The 15390-nt window shown below is 42.4% G+C and overlaps 1 protein-coding gene across 1 annotated transcript; it reads right to left on the bottom strand.

The window, feature by feature from the left end:
- Nucleotides 1–224: 224 nt before the first annotated feature.
- On the bottom strand, nt 225–6359 carry LOC133969985 (glutaredoxin domain-containing cysteine-rich protein 2). The gene is made up of 5 exons (XM_062406750.1): nt 6220–6359; nt 5715–5895; nt 4257–4366; nt 2492–2719; nt 225–1287 (listed from the first exon to the last, which is right to left on the bottom strand). Exons 1-5 carry the CDS (start codon nt 6274–6276, stop codon nt 1114–1116), a joined length of 750 nt encoding a protein of 249 aa, XP_062262734.1. The 5' UTR covers nt 6277–6359; the 3' UTR covers nt 225–1113.
- Between the last annotated feature and the right edge of the window lie 9031 nt (nt 6360–15390).

Raw genomic sequence — 15390 nt, forward strand, 5'->3', positions numbered from 1 at the left:
TAAAATATTCAAATATTATGGGGTGTCAGATAGCAAAGCCCTCAAAACATCTGAGCCATATAAGTGTTACTAAACCAATTTAAAATAAGGATCAGTTTGGCTTTGAAAGGAGATTTTAGACAGTAAATGAGGATGCATTGTAAATTCATCCACTTTTATTTTCGTTCAAATACCAAAATTGCTTGGATAAAGTTTTTATACAAGTTGGAGTAACATAAACCTGAGAATGAGACTATTAATCAAAAATAAAACGTTGACACAATCAGCTTTACTTCACCTCCTGAGTTGGTCGAGAGGGTTGCATCCATTGATATTACTGTTCTGTCATATTTATTATCTGTAATTATCACACAACAAAAAGAGACTTTGAGTGATCCTCCATTGAAAATCAATATCCTTAACATTTATTCGTTATGTGAGCTTGCAATGCGTTGTCTTTTTAAAGAATTCTAACTTCTCTCCATAAAGTCTCCTTATCAATATCCGCTTTATCTCTTTCCTGTGTCACCTTCCTCGGGGCAGTGGTGCTTGTTCCCATCATTGTCTGACATTTCCATTAAATCTCCCTTATTAATGTTGTGACCATTTAGGAAACAACAGTATTTTGTGTCGCTCATCTCACAATCTGTTTCTTCTTTAGGCTCCTTGTTGTTTCTTTCTCAATAAAATGTCATGCAGTGTTGTGATGTTAGGATAAACAAAAATGTATTCTCTCCTGATGAATGAAAGGGGATTGAAGCACTGCAGAGAAAAAAACTGAAACGGGAAATGTTTGCATCGTTTTAATTAGAATGATAACTCTGTTGTGGAGCCAGGTTTTATCAGGACGGACGCTGTAGATGCAAAATAAAGTGACGACAAAAGAGTGATTATGTGTTTGTGTTTTCGCAAGCCGTTTTTTCACTGCACACAGTAAATGTAATTTATGATTCGTGCCCAATGCACAATTCCCCCTTTTCTCCCCAGTGATGGCTTTTGTTTCCTAGTAGTGCATCGAGAACCCCCCACCAAGAACATTTTGGATCGGACTGAGACGATTCTGAGGAACCGATCACTCACTCACTCAGTCACTCACTCACTCGCTCACACATGTGGGTGTCGGGCCAAACGGTGCTATTTGCCGGAGCAGGACTGGCACCTCTCCAGACCATGGGGGTAGCAGGCTTGGCACCGCAGATCACTGATGGACTCATTGAAGCGGTTCGCCAGCATAGACAGCTTGCTGCCGTGACACAGGGAGCAGGGAGCGCAGCCCGAGCCGCCACAATGCTGGCAGCTGTCAGCCTCCTGGAGGAAGAAGAAACGCGTTAAAGGAGTGTGTGTGTGTGTGGGGGGGGGGGGTGAGAGACGGGAACCATGAGGTGAGGCAGGGTAGGGACCCGAATATTACAAAGATGATGCACGTCTGTAATGTTACTGTCACACAGCTGAATACTCAATTCTCATTGTCTTTCAAAAGTTGAGTCAGAGATGTTGACCTTTTGACTTCTGTGTTTTTCTTCCTTCATAATAAACCACTGTTTTGTCTCACCCTCCACTTCCAAACATGAAGGATAACCTGTGGTAGCCTTCAGTTGTCATTAAAACTCACAAGGTGTTGTTTAGTTTATCCAGGTGTTCAAAACATGGCGGCCTCCGTAGAGAGGACCCGCTCCCGAAGTAAATATAAAGTATCAAAATATAAAGGCTCATTCTAGGGTAAAGTTTGCCTTTTCATATACAGCCCCTCCGGAAAATATCAAGCGAAATATCCAGAGTTTGGTTTACTTCCAGTGCATCTAAACATAGAGTAGAGTAGGTTGCACATATTCAACCACTATATTAGCTGTTGGTGGTTTTAGCTGTACACATGCAAAGAACAAATCTAAATCTGTTATAACAAATAAAGACAATGACAAACTCTCTACTGAGGAGAAGAGAGAGGGAGAGAGAGAGATTGCCAAGTGAGGGACCAAAAGCTGAGGATTAACTTTTTTTTTTTTTTGTGGCAGAGAAAATGAGAAAATAACAAGAAGAAGGTGAGAGAAGGATGGAGGGAGTAAAGACGGGGAGGAGGGCTGTAATCATCCAAGGAGGAACGAGGGAGGGATTCCTTGTGGGCTGGTAAGTGGCAGGCAAATGCTGCAAGGGCAGAGTAAAACTGTGGACTCATCAGTATCTGTTCACAGTTGATAGATAACACTAGGACAATGGTGGCTGCGGCAGGAGGGGGCCGCGAGGAGGAGGAAATAATGGGAGTACAAATAAGGTGGCAGTTTCAAGGAAACGCAGAGGAGATTGTGGGTTGAGTGCGAACAGATTTGAATTACAAGAATACAACTGAACGGACGATCCAGCGCTTATTCTCTCAAAGTGGATAAAGAATGACAAGACGCACGCGAAGAAAGAAAACGAGAGGAGGAGAAGGACATGGTGAGAATACCTAGAAACAGAAATGGGGTGATAAAAACCTAACCACACCACTGCGAATAATTTGGCAAAGGACCATTACCTTGGTCTCCGTGCTGCTGATCTGTCTCTGCTCCGTTTCCCCCCCGTCCTGCTTACGAGGAGATTTGGCCCTCCTCCTGCTCGCCCTCTCCCTGGCCCTAGGGCGTCCCTCCATGTCCACACGGGGCTCTATCTGCTGCCGCAGTGCTTCAGGGGCCCTGGGTGGTGCTCTGATGATGCGCAGGTTGCTGGTGTAGATGATGATCTTGCCAAAGTCCAATACTTGGGACTGAAGGAAACAGAAAAAGTCAGAGATCAGTTTATATTAACAACCTGTGGTGCCTATGAAAATTTAATATTGTAATTCTGTATCTATGGGTTGAGAAGGGATGGGGGAGAAATTTGAAAATCCAAACATCAACTGAAAAGAGGAAATACGCATATCACTGGTAACTTTATCATGAAAATAGAATAGAACAGATTATAAAAACCTTTATTATTATTGTATAAGAGAAATTAGTTTTAAAGGTTATACATATAATTTTCACTACCAATGGATTGTCACACCAGAGCACAATCCTCTCGAAATAAATCCTACATCTGCTTTACAGGATTTGATGAGTTAATATCAAACATAACCTGATTAAGAGCTGCTTTTTTTCTTTGTAATCTCCCATCATAAAACAGAAAACTCATTAGACCGTGTACAGCACAGGCTGCACCTCTCACACCACTGCACCATCCTTTAAATAATGCCCTTACAAGCACAAACTACATCCAGATTGCTGTCTTCCGCTGATAAATGCGACCTCGCTTGCTAAACTGACACCAGGCCAGCAGCCAATGTACCTGACCTCCCTCTCATCCTGCCATTCTGACGCAACTGCCTCAACAGCTCAGTAAAAACGGGCTTCCTCCTGCCGCTGTGGTTGTTCCACTTTAAGTGTACAATTGGTGCTGCTTGCTGTCATATAGGACAAGATGGTGAACGTACAAAGGACCGTCGTGTCCTATATTCTACAATAATTAGCCATGGATTGTCATCGTCTGTTTTAAGCCTTGTTCTGATCCAACTATGAATTCATCATTAAATGTCTTTGTGTTGCCTGATTAGACTACATGTGCTGTGTCTCTTTGATTTTCAGCATATGAAGCGTTCTGTTGTTCTGTTAAGTATAAAAAAGGAAACATTGAATCCTCCAAGGAGCTGCCATTCTTTCTTATTTTACTTCCCACTATGCAAGTATGCAAAGAGATGCTGCACAGTTATCATGTGATAGACCAATTATAGGGTATTCCAGAGATTAATAGTGAAAATACATCACGTATGACTGAATTATCTGTGTCTGTTTATTTATTGAACATGGGCCTTTTTGTATAACAGATCTATGAGTCGATGGAGATCTGCAGTTGATGGGTTGTCCACTGACAAAAGGCGCAGGCATCATAAATCTTCCCCAGGAGTCAAAACGAGAGCTGCTTTCAAACGATAAGACATCCACGGGAAAGGTTAGCCGCTCTCTTTTATCCTCGAACGATAAGCTCGACTCCTGCCTGCGCTCCCCAAGTACCATTGAGATGCGAATGCTGTCTTAAAGATCACTGTAAAGTAAACCGTTGCCTCCCCGGACAACTTAATTAAAACTCTGCAAAATCTCATTATTTTTCACACTAGGTCATTTAACGCGCACCGGAGATTGGATCTAGACAATTAAGAGAGACGTTTGACATCAGGGCAGACAAAACTGACACTGCAAATGGGAAATCTAATCCGACTCTCACCTTGATACCAAAATCCAAAACACGAGCTAAGAAGCTTTGCTTACTTTTGCATCTCCCTCCGATTCCTCCGTCAGGCCGACGGTGGGCTTGTAGCCTCCCACTCCTCTGTACACGTTGATCCTCTGGGCGATGAGCCCGGTTGGAGGATAGTCCCCTGGTACAGAATGAAACATGTTGTCAGGACAGATGGAGAACTTTAGTTTAGATGGTTTCATCCACAAGCGTTTATGTAACACACAGATGTGAGTTTTTTGTTTTGTACCAAGTCGGAAGTCTCAACATGACCAGGTGTGACCACCCAGCCTGAGTTTGCCAATGCAGCATCCTAATCTAAACATATCTCAAATTTTCAGTAGTAGTGAATTCTAACCAGAAATATGAAATAAAGAAATATATTTGTTAAGCTCCAACGAAAAACATAAATTGCAGGGAACCTTTTTGTGAGGCCACCAAAATAGTTACAGCTCCCGGCCAAAAAATAGTTCAACAGCAGAGGTATATGGATAACTTCTTTCTTACGTAGACAATCTAGATGTAGCATGGATATGTTAGCTTTGGACAGAGCCTGGCTACCTCTGAGCTAAGTAGGTAACAGAATTAGTTTCAGATTAATTTCATTAACTTCTTTCTAACTCTCTGCTGCAAAGGGAATGATTTATAAGAAGTACATTGAGGTAGAAACATGAAAACTAACTATATTACCAGACTAAAATAGCTCAATTGCTATTTTTCATTTCATTTTTGAAATTGGTTGTATTACAAAGTCACAGTTTCATTGACCTGCTCTGGTGTGTGCAGCTAAAGTTTCTTGCACAGACCCATTAACTACTTAGACAGTGGATTGTAATAACCTTTGCCCCTCAGGGTCAGGTCAGTTTTACTTAAGGTAAATTGTTTACACTGTTTTCACTGTAGGGCAAATATCGTACCAATCCTTATCTTGCTATGAAGATTTAACACTTGAGCACTGTTGGCCAGATAAAGTAACTGCTGCAGGCTGTAGTTGAGGATAAGGACAAATATTAATGTTTTTATTAACAGTGAGTTGCAGTCTATTTTCTTATTTCTATTATTACTGTGTCTGGGAAGCCAATGTTTGGAGGGTTAGGGTGAGTATATACTTGTAATTGTAGTTTGTGTTTTCATTCTTTCTGCAGTACAAATAATTGATTTAGGGACAAGGTAACAAACTCAACTTGTTCCTTAACCCTGACTCTGACCCCGCACCAACAGAATAAATACTGGAAATAACATGAAATTGAAATTGAGTTATGTGCAGGTGCAAATCATTGGGCTGCTGTAGCTTTCTATTGGTAACCACCAGATTGCTGCCACACTTAAATCATTATTAGTCCTAAAGATTAAGCGCTGTCAGATCAAGTGTGCTCGCAGAAAAACAAAACACACGTGCAGCCACTGAATGAACAGTTATTGCATTACAAGGACAGCAAAAAACATGGCAAACCAAACATGGCCAAATCGTTTCCTGGATAAAAACTCACCCTTCTGCTCCCCCTGAGCGTCCTGGAACCCACAGAGCTGCTCCATCTCCAGGTGGCTGGGGATCTTCCTGTGGACGAAGCTGTGCGGGTATTTCTCCTCGGGACTGTCCAGCTCCTGGCCGTCCTCATACACATGCTTCAGCACGCGGCCACTGTAGGACGACGCCAGCTTGAATCTCACCTGTGGTTTGGAGATGGAGAGACGCACTGACAGGTTACTTACCGTGTGATTGATTTCGTGTGAGCAAAGACATAGAAGAATTCGGATGAGATAAAAAAGTCTAGTTTGATCAGACAAGAGGGAACAGCACACATATCAGCAGCAAGTCAACGTACAAGCTGAAATCCTCTTTCACTCCCTCGAAGCTGATCTGCTGCTGATAACCAAACAAACGCATAAAAATATCTTTGCGGAACGCTCAGCATCTGAAATGACCTCAATATGTCTTTTACTCAAAGTACTTCAAAACCCACGGAGCTGAGAGTCGTACCATAAATAACTCACCTTTCTGGGCTTGGTGCCTTCATAGCGCTGGTTCAGTTTCCTCTGGAGTTCCTCCATGGTGGCTGGGTGAGGAGATGGACGGATCCAGAGAGCGTCAGTCCGTCCAAGGAGCTCCTGGTCATCGGTCGAACTGACCTCAGGTGGACTCCGGGCTGCCTGACGTAAAGATGGAGGGATTGAAATACTTCTCCCGACTGAGAGCTGTGTGTGAGGCGCCGGCAGACTCAGCTGTTCTCCTCGTGCGTCCTGCCTCCTGGGTTTGTCTGCACCTGCTGTTTTCAGGGACCCACCTTTCCAGCTCCCCGTGCTGAATTATTCACGGCCGGATCGTGTGTACAAAAGGATTGGTTGAGAAACCAGAAGCTCTGTCATCAAATAATTATGATCACCAGAATAGACCCCAGTTGGAGCTTGTGGAGCACAGAGTGGGTGTGTAGTGTCGAGTGGAAGAGGCTGTTAGACCGCCTGTCACTGGTCCGGAGCCGAGCACCTCAGCGCTGAAAAGTCGACATGACGTTTGATGTGAGTTGCATCAGACTGAGATAACACTTTGCTTTTATAGTGTTTACTTTCTATTGTTTATACGTGTGTTTGTGTTAGTTTCTGTCTCTGATGGTCCCGTGCACGGTGGAACTCACAAAATGTCACAATACTGACGTTTTTCCGACACCTGAGAATAAACTCCAGACGATAAACCTTGGGAGCTCGTCTAGAATCCAACACAATCCACAGAGATGAAACAGACTTAAATATTAATCATGCAAATCCTTCAGAACATACATACAAAACACAGGGTTACTTCCCTTCAGACGGGAAACTGGAATGAACCCAATCAAATTTGTGTGAATCGACGTCTGAGCACTGCCTCAAACAATTCGACCAAGTTGGAAAAAATAGATTGAAACACTTACGAGGTATCAATAATGTTATCTGCCCAAAAAACCTGGAAAGCATCAAATTTACACTTCAGAAACTTCTTCCTCCGTTATAATCCTGTGGTGTAATTACTTGAACTGATGAGTCACAATTAGGGTTTTTAACTAAATCACTGTGCGCTAAGTGTTTTCCTGCCCAGTGTAATGGCCTTAATTATTTGGTAAATTACATATCTTTATTCTGTGTTTGACTTGCAATTACCTACTACTTAGTGTGACTAATAGAAAGGGTTACCATGCATTAAACACAGTGGAAGGAAGAAGATGGTTTGATGCTGTTGGGGAAAGTGGGTCTCCACATGCTACATGTTGGTCAATTTAACCGAGAAGCTCTTCGATTTGAAAATATACATGTTTGTGTCTTGGGAAAACGAGAATAAAAAACATATTTCCAACATGTGTCAAAAATTGGGCTGGATTGGAATTGTACTCCACCTATAGCAATTATATTCTAATCATAAGCCCTTTGAATAGAAATAATTTCCTGCCTATTTTACAAAAGAATCCCCCGCATCTCTAATTTTGCCCATTCTCGTATTCCAGAATAGACTCTCCACACTCTTATTAAAGCCACAGGGGTATGATTCATGCTGTCATCATCCTTTTGTGCATAATTTGATCACCAGCTCAAAGGCTAATAAGAGAGTTTGGTCACATCCGTTAGTCCCAGTTGTGAAGTTGAAGTCTGCGTCTCTTTCTTAAGGCAGTACGTGTTGGACCCTGGGTAAATATTCAATCTTTAAATGGACACATATTTGAATTAGTTTATTACCACCGATTTTCAGAAGGTTTCCTCATCCATGTTTAGATTGCGCCGATGGCAGTGACTGTTTTTCTGCCATTTCACAGAACAAACAATAATGGACGCCGTTAACATGTATATCGAGATTAATATGAGGGTGAATGGATGTTTTAAAAATGATAGAAGAGTGGAGAGAGAGAGAGAGAGAGATGGAGAGAGTGAGGGAGAGAGTATGGCAAGAACACAGAGGCGGGCTCTTGTCTCTCCTCTGACCGAGAGTCGGCTTAATCAGATTGCAGAACAAGCAAGTGTGGCCACTCATGTGAGAAATTGTTTTGGGGGCATCACAGTGGAGGATTCGTTTAAAGCCTCAGGATTCTTCGGTGCTTTCGGTCCAAATGATTGCGACAGTAAATAAGTCTCTGTCGCCACATTAACAGCTCATGTACATTTTAGTTTCCCCATTATCCTCCCTAAATACGTTATGCAATATGAGGTCCACCACCCGGGTACAGTGCATGATCTCTGCTGGCGATAGATCTTACCCTCATCGATGTTCACTGCTCTCATGGCACGGATCAAAACATTTAAATTATAGATTTTTCTGTCTAAGATAATATATTTAGACCCATTTAAATCATAATGGATTATTCACCAGATTGGCTGATGCAAACTGTACGTGTTAAATATTGTGGATGTATGAATGGAATTAAAACTCCTATTCTGTAAACCACGTATTATCAGGCTTTTTATACATAGAGAGTTCTACAGCTAAAGGGAAAGTCTAGTGAAGACATTCAGCAGATTAGAATGGGTTTCTGTGAACCAGGATACTTTTTGTTCTTTGTTCTGTTTTGTTTTTTTCCCTGCATGACATGCTCAGATATTAGCTGCCACATAGAAACATTCATAGACACATTCAAAGTTGGTTAAAAGCCTTTTCTCCTGATTCCTTTAGAATCTGCAATAAAAGTGTTTCTTGAGGGTTTATTATGCCAAAATAAAGCCCAGGGCTACAAATAATCATTTTCTAATCAATACCTGCACAAAGTGAGATATAGCATTTGGTAAAACCACTCATCTGAAAACCATTGGCTCAGCCTGCCTGTGTTCAGAGGAGTTCGCTGCATCTTTCCTGACTGTGTCAAAATCCAGGTCAAATCAGTTATTGTGTAGTTGTGAAAGATTGACCTCAAAGTGACTGATATATTCAGTAAATATTTTGAATCTACTTGTGTTTTGCTTTTCCCTGTGCACATCAATTAGAGAACCTGATCCCAGTTGTTTATGCCTCAAACCCTCCGCAGCTACAGTTCCACATCCTACCTTCCCCTGCATCGATGGATGTTAATTATAGAAGTCGTTGTGTTTATAGGAGCATGTGCATGTGGAATTTGATTGTTTCCCCCCCAAGGTTCCAGGATTACCTCAAGGAGGAGTGCATTACAGTTGGCAAAGTCGCATTGCAAGGGGGCGGAGGAAGCATATGCGTCCTTGCTACCTTCTGTCGTGTATCGCCTATCGTTCTCTCCTGTTTCCTTCTCCTCTTTCATCGCTGTCGCTTTCTCTCCAAACTTCTATGCACCACAAAAAGAAAGGTGAAAGCCTTGGTTTTTTTAAAGACCTCCAGTCATTATTTCGCTTGTACTTTTTCTGACGCCCTCCCAAGGGGAACGGTATCGACTGACTCTCATATCAGCAGCATCTATTTCCAGGCAACAATGAAAGAGCGATCGGTCACAAACACTGGATTCCATTTCTCCGTAGCGGCAGCTGTCCTTAAGGCACATGGAGGCAAAGCTTTTTATTGGGGGGGGACATGGAATTACTCTGCGTGTTGCACAAGGATTTTATACCAATGAACTGTCCCCTCAGGTCAGCAGACTTGGAGGTTATGATCACCTGGTGTGAACCAATTTTCAAGAGATTTTCAATTTAGTACAAAAAACTACAACCAACCCGACACAGTCTCTCTCCCTCTCTGCCAATTTCGGCACAAACTCGTGTACTTTTTTGATTCTCTTGCTCGGGGAGCTGACCGAGGCAGAGGAGAGGAGGAGCGTGAGAGGAAGACGAGATGAAGACTGATAGACAGAGGGAGAAAGTGAAAGGCTGGAATTAGAGATGGATAGGACTGTAAGGGGGAGACGACAGAGGAGCGATGAATCTGCGATGAAGCTGCATAAGAATGCGAAAGACCATATTTGTCATAAATCAAGTCTGTACAGACTAATGTCAAATCCTTTTTCGGAAGGTTACGGACAGAAAGAAAAGATGAGCACCTCAGAATTTGGTCTTATAAGTGTGTTATAGTTAGTAATTACTTACAGCTCTAACTGAATGGAATTTAAATCAGTGCCAGGTTCACATCCTGGATAATCAGAGACTCCAAAGTGACTGTAGGTGTGAATATGAGTGTGAAAGGTTGTCAAAGGAGAAGTGGTAAAGATGATGGATGACTGGGATTGTAGTGGCACACGTTTATAGGCTGTAAAAAGGGAGCAGTAGAGGCTAACAAGGATGTGTGGTTTGTCCGAGATATTGCTTCCTTCTTTGTTTAATATTGTTGCATTATTGTATTATTTATGGTTATTATTGCTTGTGTTTTTGTAACAGGGACATTATTAAGCAAATATTTAAATATGGAATAACAGGCTAAACAAAGTGGAAACTATGGGTCTTCTAAGGGTTTGCAGTGGAGAATGCTGCATGTACAGCTTGCTACAGTGTTTACTGACTGTCAGTTGTAATAAAGTGGAGATCACACAAAGACCATCTCACCTGTGGGACACTTTGGCCTTGGAGGTTACTCCAGGTGATTTTTGTTCTAAACCAGACTCAATCTCCAAACAGCCAAGACATATAATACGTTGTCTGGCAGCTGTCTCCTGACCCTGTGTGAATCATTTGGGATTCCCTTAGCACTGCAACAGCTGTTGACATGGAATTGGGCACAGATTCACCACAAAAAGCACCCGGCTTATTAGCAATTAACATATAAATGACTCAATTTAAACATGAAAAGAAAGTCTGAGTTACAAACCGACTTTACACAGTTTACAAAGAGACTAAATTGATGACAAAGCGGAAACGCTCTGCACTGAATTAGATTAGACTGTCGTTTTGAAAATCTGCTCCACAGAAGCAATGTTTTAAATAGAACTGCTAATGTATTTAAATTTCATTATCTTAATTACAGTGTCTATCAAATGATAGATGTTGCAAGTCACAGTCACGTTAATATTTAATATTTCACTGGGACTGATGCACTATCTCGTTTTAATTAGCTGTATGGTTGTGTTGATGGTGCGCGGCTCCCTGGGAAACTTCAGTTCATGCAGAAACTTGCAGTTGGGGTGCTACACAGGGCTCCTCCTGTGACCTCTCCACCCCACCCTTATTCCAGTCGCTCTCAAAAGATGATGCATGACTGTCTCCACCAAGTGCAATACCGGCTAAAATGAGATTCGGGACAGGAGCGAGGGAAGAAGAGAAGGGAGCCAGCTGGAATCAGACTCTTATACCCTGCTGACGAAACATTATTTGTCACAGGGGCTTGTGAAGTGAAGTTCATAATAAACCAACGCCTGTAAACAAACAGGATTTTGATTAAAGCTTGAACAAGTTAAAAAAATAATAACACTTAACAAGACTTAATACTCTACAGCAGCTATGTGAAGCACATTTGGGGGTTGCATGGATAATTGTAAATGTACATTACTAAAAGGCAAAAATGTCACCCTGCTGGTGGGATTTGGGGAAACGTGTGTAATGTGTGTACAAAATGTCATAGTAATCAATCGAATAGCAAATATTACAGTTGAGAGTATTCACAGACTCAAATTACCATTGATAATAATAACCACGATAATTGTGCAGTTATCATGGCGACATATGCAAACTACATAGGTTATTGAAGAGAAGTTGTACGTGGAACATTTTGAAAAAGACGTCATGACAAGGGCTGCATCCCGGTGGCATGTGGTGAAGCAGGGGCCAGTATAACTTGTGTCGTGAGCATGTGGTTACTGGTTTGAGATTAAAGCCACACTAGTTTGATAAATCACAGGGTTGTCGAGGGGAGTTTGAACACTCTCTGCTATCACCTGTTAAAGATCCCGGAATTGTGCCAACATGAAACAACTGCTCCCTACTCTTCATGACAAGTTCCAGCCTTTATCTATCGGGCTCCATCAAGTGGGCCACATACACAAACCCATAAAAATGACATAAACGATAATGACAATAGCCTACTGCAGCCATTAGAGCGAAGTCATTTACAAGATGAATGCTAACTAGCAATATCAAATTCATTGGACAGAACGCAAGATGTAAGGGGAGCTATCGCTTCCACACCATTGACTGATGTCCATATTTAGCTTTAATTGTTCAAGCACTGATTGCCTTGTTTGTACTGATGGCATGCCACCGGCTGCAACCGCACCTGACATCTGGTGCTTACAGGACGGAAATGGCATGCTACCGTTCTATAAGCACCAGAGACAACATAAAAGCTCAGCGGTGAAGCCCTTCTCTCACAGAACTAAAGGTTTCATTAGTGAAGTGGAGGAGAGAGAGAGAGAATGAGGTTTATTCCGCACCGGTGGTCACAAAGAGTGGATGATGAGATTTCCAACCGACCACGACGGACGCTGCCACATCAACCAGCTCCACCTGAAGCATCCCAGTGGGCCTCTCTCCACAACGTTAGACGTCTGCTGGACCCGGTCGAAAAGAGAACTGCAGCGCCGGGAGAGTCTACATCGGGGAAAAAACAAGATCACTGGAAACTGCATGAATCTGAATTTACTTATATGTCACAAGACGACAACCAAACCTTCTCTATGACAACTGAGCAAATTCCCTCCACATTGCGTCGAGTGAAATCCTGAATTCCCACATAGGAGTTATTCTATCTATCTGATTAGTTTCACTTTCTATTTGAAACCACTGTGCGGTTGACTTGTCAGAATGTATCAGGCTAACTTGAGACGGGCCAATCTGCCTGATTAGCATACATGTAGCAGAGGATGTCACAGACAAATACATAATTCATCCTTGGTGAACCTGGGTATTCAAATGTCAAACTGTGTCTGTAGGCCAGTGACTTAACATAGTGATAGACCGATACATGTCTGGTGCAATGTGAATGGACATCTCCATTAAACTACTCAGATCGCTCAAGTTTAATCAGGCTGGAACTTCAAAGAGTCCAAACTCTATTCAGACATCTTGAATATTGTTTGATCAGAGCTTCGGTGCAGGGACAATTCTGTGCAAGTTACAGCGTCTGCTACAGTCTCATTGAATCACATTCATAGTTTGAAAAAAAACAAACTGTATCCAAGAGCATAATAAAAGCAACAGGGGTGTTACGAATTCGAAAACAGCCACGGAGCAGTAGTTAGCGAACCAAGTGTGATGGATGGGATGGCAGAGTGGGACCAGCATGGGTTGACTGAGAGGTTCAACAGATCATTATAATCACAGACAAGTGTGAAGCAGGTGGGAATGGAAGGTAAATTATCAGAGGAGAGCAAATGAGAGACTGTGTCATTTACCTGCATGAGATGTGTTTGTGAATGATGATCTCGGGGGGTGAGTACCTGTGCGTTATCACCTCACCTTTGCTTTATTGCTTCCGCTTCCGTACAGCAATTAAAATCGTTCTCAGCGAATGAGACAACAACTCAGATGAACTCTACACGGGTAGGAATCAAATCGCAGATGAGATAAAATGTTTGCGGGCACGTTCCACTGCCAAGGTCCAACAGTCCACTTAAATTTAACCACACCAAACCAAATTGTACGCACTCATAGGTGCCAGTCCCATAAAGATCCATGAATTATTGCTTGTGGAGAAAAAAACACCCAATCCTCTGTCATCCAGATTTGCAGCAAATTTTTATGGTTTCTTCCCTTGACATCCACCCCCGTTTACCAAGATTTGTGGAAATCAGCTGCTAACAGACAAATAAATAAACAAACACCCAACAACCCCACCTCCTTGGCGGAGGTAACAATATAGATCCTTATTGCGACCTGGGCTAATAAAGCTGCACACAAATCTGGTCATGTCTGCATTAGAAATTACCGAGCGAGCTCCCGCTTGGTGAGGTGAACACAAACATGCAGGAGCAATTTTAATATTTAATTTAATTTCTGCCCTAGTAATTATGCTTAAATCTGTGCCTGATTTAATAGTTTGGCTGTTTGTTTGTTTCCCAAAGGGGCAAAAGGATAATTGAAGCAGCGTTTGGCTGCCTTAGCCTCCATTTAATTATTGTCTTGGCTTTGGATGAGCCCCCCTATTTTCAAGAGGGCCTGTCTGCTTTGCAAAAGAGAGAAAAATGCTGTGGCAGATGTCACTAGAGAAGATGACTTTTACTCCGGAGTGAAATCAAGGAAACACATAATGCTTACTTCAGTATAAACACAATGGTGGTGACACAAAAGGCTGCAGATTAGAATGTTCCAACACCAACACATATATTTACCAACATACTTACATATACTTCCGTGATGACGTACATTCATGAATGGCATTTCATACAAGTGCGTCTTCCCTGGATCCTAGTGCAGACACCACAGCTGTTGAGGAAGCTGAGCCAAGTGTTCAAGCGTTTTGGTGCATACTGAACAGAGGGCTGCTTATAAGTCTTTGATCAATTTATCTAAATACTCCACAAGCATTTGGTCGAAGCAACAAGGGCTTTGGACAAGATGCTGCCGGTGAATCGAGGAAAGTTTGAGCTAATGACGATGTCACCACGAAACAGTTGATGACCTGAACTGATTTCAGTCATGCACTGTCTCTGGAGTGGGTGCATCTGTGAACGCACTCCAGTCCCCCTGGTATAAAGTCTGCATAAAGCTCATAGAATCTGATGTGAGAACATAGCAGGGGTTTTCCCACTTGATTCACTGGGAACGAGTGAGGGGGTTGATGACGCTTCTAACACAAGAGACAGAAAGAAAATCTCAGAGTCAAAAAGCGGAGCCACAGACGAAGAAGACACTGACAAAGGATTATTACTTCCTTCCTTCACCTGCTTCACCCGGCTGCTCCACCCCTTGCCTCAATAATGCAGAGGATTTGTTGCTGTTGCGATGACCTCCCACTGCGTTGTGCATGTGTGAAAGGAAAGCTTTGGATAAAGTCCGGACCCACTTCTCTGGAGTTTATCTGCAGGTCATGTCTGAAAATGGCTTGGGTCTACTTTAAAACCACTCCACTGCATCTTAGCTTCAAATTTCTCTCTTTACTATAACTGTAGTTTTTCTGTGGCATTACGAGTTTGGTGTGTTTGTCACAGTGACAGCACTTCGTATTTCCAAAGTTGGGGATTATGAGAAACAAACCATTTGGTCGGGTTTCAGTTAGGTGACTGGAAATCGACTCAGCAGACGCTCTGGTAAAGCGATTGATTGGCTTCTGGATTCATTTCAAAGTTTGACCAAAGCAAATATGAACCTTCGGCAGTCTCAGTTAGA

Source organism: Platichthys flesus, chromosome 15 (genome assembly GCF_949316205.1).
Source record: "Platichthys flesus chromosome 15, fPlaFle2.1, whole genome shotgun sequence".
NCBI lineage: Eukaryota > Metazoa > Chordata > Actinopteri > Pleuronectiformes > Pleuronectidae > Platichthys > Platichthys flesus.